This window comes from Lolium perenne, chromosome 4, assembly GCF_019359855.2.
Source record: "Lolium perenne isolate Kyuss_39 chromosome 4, Kyuss_2.0, whole genome shotgun sequence".
Classification (NCBI taxonomy): domain Eukaryota; kingdom Viridiplantae; phylum Streptophyta; class Magnoliopsida; order Poales; family Poaceae; genus Lolium; species Lolium perenne.
In genome coordinates, this window is record NC_067247.2 from 233554607 (window position 1) to 233560923 (window position 6317).

Genomic DNA, 6317 nt, shown 5'->3' on the forward strand with positions numbered 1-6317 from the left:
GTAAGATATAATTTACATGATACATATGCTTTATTACTACTGTTGACAAAATTGTTTCTTGTTTTCAAAATCAAAGCTCTAGCACAAATATAGCAATCGATGCTTTCCTCTTTGAAGGACCTTTCTTTTACTTTTATGTTGAGTCAGTTCACCTATTTCTCTCCATCTCAAGAAGCAAACACTTGTGTGAACTGTGCATTGATTCCTACATACTTGCATATTGCATTTGTTATATTACTTTGCATTGACAACTACCCATGAGATATACATGTTACAAGTTGAAAGCCACCGCTGAAACTCAATCTTCCTTTGTGTTGCTTCAATACCTTTACTTTGAATTATTGCTTTATGAGTTAACTCTTATGCAAGACTTATTGGTGCTTGTCTTGAAGTACTATTCATGAAAAGTCTTTGCTATATGATTCACTTGTTTACTCATGTCATTTACATTGTTTTGATCGCTGCATTCACTACATATGCTTTACAAATAGTATGATCAAGGTTATGATGGCATGTCACTCCAGAAATTATCTTTGTTATCGTTTACCTGCTCGGACGACGAAACTAAGCTTGGGGATGCTGATACGTCTCCGACGTATCGATAATTTCTTATGTTCCATGCCACATTATTGATGATATCTACATGTTTTATGCATACTTTATGTCATATTTATGCGTTTTCCGGAACTAACCTATTGACGAGATGCCGAAGGGCCAGTTGCTGTTTTCTGCTGTTTTTGGTTTCAGAAATCCTAGTAAGGAAATATTCTCGGAATCGGACGAAATCAACGCCCAGCATCTTAGAATCCCCGGAAGCATCCAGAACACCCGAGAGTCGCCAGAGGGGGGCCACAGGCCCACAAGACCATAGGCCGGCGCGGCCTAGGGGTGGCCCGCGCCCCCCTATGGTGTCGTCGCCTCGTTGACCTTCTGACGCCGCCTCTTCTCCTATTTAAGCCCCCTCGACCTAAAACCTCGACGGAAAAAGCCACGGTACGAGAAACCTTCCAGAGCCGCCGCCATCGCGAAGCCAAGATCTGGGGGACAGGAGTCTCTGTTCCGGCACGCCGCCGGGACGGGGAAGTGCCCCCGGAAGGCTCCTCCATCGACACCACCGCCATCTTCATCACCGCTGCTGTCTCCCATGAGGAGGGAGTAGTTCTCCATCGAGGCTCGGGGCTGTACCGGTAGCTATGTGGTTCATCTCTCTCCTATGTACTTCAATACAATAATCTCATGAGCTGCCTTACATGATTGAGATTCATATGATGATGCTTGTAATCTAGATGTCGTTATGCTAGTCAAGTGAATTTTACTTATGTGATCTCCAGAGACTCCTTGTCCCACGTGTGTAAAGGTGACAGTGTGTGCACCGTGTGGGTCTCTTAGGCTATATTTCACAGAATACTTATTCACTGTTATGAATGGCATAGTGAAGTACTTATTTATATCTCTTTATGATTGCAATGTGTTTTGTATCACAATTTATCTATGTGCTACTCTAGTGATGTTATTAAAGTAGTTTTATTCCTCCTGCACGGTGTAATGGTGACAGTGTGTGCATCCGTGTTAGTACTTGGCGTAGGCTATGATTATGATCTCTTGTAGATTATGAAGTTAACTATTGCTATGATGGTATTGATGTGATCTATTCCTTCTACATAGTGTGAAGGTGACAGTGTGCATGCTATGTTAGTACTTGGTTTAGTCGTGTTGATCTTTCATGCACTCTAAGGTTATTTAAATATGAACATTGAATTGTGGAGCTTGTTAACTCCGGCATTGAGGGTTCGTGTAATCCTACGCAATGGTGTTCATCATCCAACAAAAGAGTGTAGAGTATGCATTTATCTATTCTGTTATGTGATCAATGTTGAGAGTGTCCACTAGTGAAAGTATGATCCCTAGGCCTTGTTCCTAAATACTGCTATCGCTGCTTGTTTACTGTTTTACTGCTTTACTACTTTTTGTTTTCTGTCCTGGGCAAAGCACTTTTCTGGTGCCGTTGCTACTACTTATTTATACCACCTGTATTTCACTATCTCTTCGCCGAACTAGTGCACCTATTAGGTGTGTTGGGGACACAAGAGACTTCTTGCTTTGTGGTTGCAGGGTTGCATGAGAGGGATATCTTTGACCTCTTCCTCCCTGAGTTCGATAAACCTTGGGTGATCCACTTAAGGGAAACTTGCTGCTGTTCTACAAACCTCTGCTCTTGGAGGCCCAACACTGTCTACAGGAAAAGGAGGGGGCGTAGACATCAGTCCCCGTCATCAACAACGTTGTCATCAACAACGTTACTGCTGCAACATCGTCTGCTACACCTCCACCGCCACCTCCACCAGATCGGTACGTGCGACATATCTCGATCTGTTTAGCGATGGATGCTGTACCGTTTCTTATTCTTGCTACTCATGTTGATTAATGCATCTAGTATGTTTGAGTTTCACATGTTACTAGTTGCTGCCATCATGTTTTATATTCTGGAATTAATCATGGAAATTGTGCCTAATTATCCAACAGATTGCACCCAAACTGGAATCCTCGAGACCTCCCGCGAGCGACCGGGAGGAAACCCTAGCCGCCACCTCGCGCCCCCACCCCTCCCTCCCCACTCCTCGTCACCGTCGGGGCGCGCTAGCGGGTGAAGCCCGACCAGCATCAACGGCGGCAGAGATCTCTCTCCCCCCGCTCGGTGGCGACGGCGAGGGATGTCGGCGTCGAGCGGCGGCGGCAGGCTAGCGTGGGGCACGGCGGCGTGCACCGACGGCGGAGCTGCGAGTGCTGGCCGACAGCGTGGTGGGCCGCGAGGTGCTACTGCTGGCGCTCGGGTCGGCGACAACCGTGGCTCCCAGATCTGATGTCTCAGATCATTGGGTGGACTCCGGTGTCTCCTGCCTCGGTGGCAAGGCGCCCACCCCTCCCATGCCTCGGTGTAGTGTCGTCTCGGCAACAATGGATGTGGGATAGTCCTCTCGCTGGCCAGCGTGGTGTCGGGCGGCGGTGTGCCTGCTTGTGGCTTGCCGACCTCTAGTGGTCACTGGCATGGCTGCGAGGGAAGTTGCCACTTTCTGAGCCATCAACATACAACGGGGTGCCGCTGGGGCTGGCGAGCTCCATGGTTTAGTAGTGGCGGCCATGGTGGCAACGTGCTTCCCACCCAGGGGGGCGTCGTGGATGGGTATCGAGCCCCTCTATCCTGCCATCGGTGGTGGAGGACACTGCTTCCTTCTATACCGGTGTGCCCTATGGTTCTACAGATGGCGGATGTGGGTGCGATCTCCCCTACGATGCGAGGTGAGCCGTGGCAGTTATGGTGGTGGCTTGCTCTTGCCGGTTGGTGGACTCCGGTGTCGGGTCCTTATCGGAGCTCCTTGGCGCGTTGAGGGTGCTACATGCCTGAGTACTCAATGGGTGCATCTCTGCTTTGCGATGCCCTTCGGCTCCAGCTGGTGACATACATGCGTCGTAGCGTCGTCTCAGCCACGCGCGACCTTTCGGCCACAACCTCGACGTAGATGGTTTCGGTGCGTAGTGTGTTCTCGGATGCGCGCTGCCCTTCGATTACGTCGATGGTGCAGTGTCATTGCTGGGTCTCGGTGGACCAAAGTTGTTCGATTGCTCCAGCGAGGCCTCGATCTAGGATATCCCTCCCGCGTGTCCTCGAGGCTTTTCCTTGTGATCGTTGTGCTTGGGTTGCGATGAGTTCTTCTCATCGGCCAACCGCCCCTCGCGGTTGGGTTGGCCGTTTCTTCTTCTCGGTCTTGTGTTTGTGTCGGTGTGTGTTTTTCTTTTTATTCTTCAACCCCTGTGTATTTTGGTTCATTTGAACCCATCTTGTAGAAGCTGGAAAGCTACATAGGCAACCTGGCTGAATATATGCTTAGGCTGGCTTATGCTCGCTGTAGTCACGGAAAAAGAAACTCGTTGTGGGGTTCTCCCTCGCAGCGTTTGTTTCAGAAAATTGGCTTCCGAGCTCCATGAAAAGCAGGAATTCCCAACATACATGATAGATATTGACCATTTTTTTCACATATACATCTTGTTCTTAGAAAATATATTAAAAGTGTGTTAATTTGTAGGTACACAAAAAAGAGAGATCGGTGGAATCCCCAATGGCAAATACTCTAGTAATTATTGTCAATTTTACGTAGCCCACATTCAAATATATGAAATTGCATACTTTGCGCATATTTATGTACATGTCTATAACGTTCATAAATTTCTAAAGTTATAAAATACTACTGTTTTTGATTTAATAAAAGTTGTGCTACATCCCTGGTCCTGTTTTTTTGGTATCCTGCATCATCTGCTTCTACAGCCCAGAAGAAAGCCCAAGGCAGCAACACTTGTCACTCTCTTCGCCCACTCCCCAACTCAGTAGACCTCGCCGGCGCAACCAAGACCTAGCCGCCATCCACTCGCCGGCGAGTATGGGAGCACCTCGATCAAATGGATTATTTCGCCGTTAGTCTATTCTTATCTGGTACGTACACTACATTCGCAGCAGATCCCCTTTTCCTTCCTGCTTCGCTCACCGATGAATCTCCAATCTCTCATCCTCCGTCCCCGTATGCAGATTGACTGTTTCTTATTTCCACGGTCATGGCGACCGACTCCGATGACATCAGTACACAGCCGAATCCAGCAGAGAAGCTCACCCGAGACTCCCTCGTCCAGATCATGTCCCGCGTGCCGTACAAGTCGCTGTGCCGCTTCAAGTGCGTGTGCAGGCGCTGGCGCAGCATCATCTCCCACCCCGACCACCGCAAGGCGCTGGCGCAGTACCATCTACAAGCCCTCGCCGGCTTCTTCTGCAGGACCCATGACCACAACTTTAGATTGGTTCACAATTTCGCCACTGTCTCAGTGGGAGGCAGGCCTATTATCAACCCTTCCCGCCCCTTCCTGCCTAACTGTGGGATGTTTAACATCGCGGACAGTTGCAATGGCCTCCTTCTCTGCCGCTGCTTCGCCACTACTGATTCGCTGGCATTTACTTACGTCGTGTGCAATCCTGCCACTGAGAAATGGGTCGTCTTGCCCGGCTGGTTCAAAAAGATACCAACAGCTCGCTTGGGGTTTGACCCTGCTGTCTCCTCACACTTCCATGTGTTTCAGTTTGTGGAGCACGGTGTTCCTAATTCGGATGGGCTTATGGATGCTCCTGATGTCCGTGGCGATGGACACGTCCAAGGGGTTGGGATCTACTCCTCCAAAACTGGGGTCTGGAGTCACAAGGACAACGGTTTGGAATTGGTACCTAGGATAGTTAGTGATTCTAAAAGTGTCTTCGTTAATGGTTTTCTGCATTTGCTTGCCATGGAGTTTTTGGTGCTGGCAGTGGATGTGGAGGGAACCACTTGGAGGGTGATTCCTCTGCCACACGATGACTATGAGGATGCTCTTTTCATAAATACTAATGCCGGATTCATTGATCTGTCACAGGGGTGTTTGTATTTTGCAAATAGTGATGACTATGAGGAATGTAAACTGTCAATCTGGGTTCTTGAAGACTACAACAGTGAAGTATGGGTCCTGAAGCACAATGTTAGGTATTGGAATCTATTTGGCGTGAATGTCTATCTGGGACAATACTATCATATTGTCGCGATCCATCCAGAACGAAGCACGATTTTCCTAGTTTATGGGCACGGCAAAGTACTGATGTCTTATGAGATGGACAGCGGGAAAGTGCAGTTTATCCATGATCTTGGTCATGTTACCGATGGACCTTATATTCCATATGTTCCCTTGTACTCCGAGTCATTGGCAGATGGGTACTGATAATCTGGTTCACCTATCACAGTTCTTACTTCGTCAACCTTTCAGATGATATCAGAGTTATGAGCCTCTCACCAGGGCCTTGGCTGGATCCTTCTAGGCTTTCTATGCTGTGCACTTCTCGTTAGTTCTTGAGTGTACTCTGTAACATCAGTTTATGATGCTATCTATTTCAGTTAACTTTGTAACGCCAGCTGCTTGTCTTATGTAAACATACGTGTTTATGGTTGCTAGTAGCATATGGGTAGCAGCCTAACTTTGTGTAGTTATTGTTTTGTTGTACCATGATTCATGTTTGTAATGTTGAGATTCTTGTGTTGGGCTGTTGGTTCCTCTTTCCAAGTATTTTATCCATGCTCTAGGTTTAAAACTTACTGTGCATTGAAACTGTGTAATTCTATGTAGCGGAAATCATGGGAGGGAGTATATGTTATTATCCTCTTGTCAATGTGGAAATAGAACTAGTAAACCAAAGCTACTCTTTTTTATTAGGTGGTGAATTCCATTATCTAGTGAGATCTTGTATTTCATTT

The 6317-nt window shown here is 47.5% G+C and overlaps 1 protein-coding gene across 1 annotated transcript; it reads left to right on the top strand.

Moving 5' to 3' along the window:
• The first annotated feature begins 4333 nt into the window (after positions 1–4333).
• Positions 4334–6102, top strand: LOC127326159 (F-box protein At5g07610-like). Its single transcript, XM_051353024.2, has 2 exons — positions 4334–4486; positions 4580–6102. Exon 2 carries the CDS (start codon positions 4606–4608, stop codon positions 5785–5787), a length of 1182 nt encoding a protein of 393 aa, XP_051208984.1. The 5' UTR covers positions 4334–4486; positions 4580–4605; the 3' UTR covers positions 5788–6102.
• Positions 6103–6317: the final 215 nt, after the last annotated feature.

Excerpts from the sequence above, each read along its gene's own strand:
- LOC127326159 (XM_051353024.2), top strand. The coding sequence starts at position 4,606 with ATGGCGACCGACTCCGATGACATCAGTACACAGCCGAATCCAGCAGAG.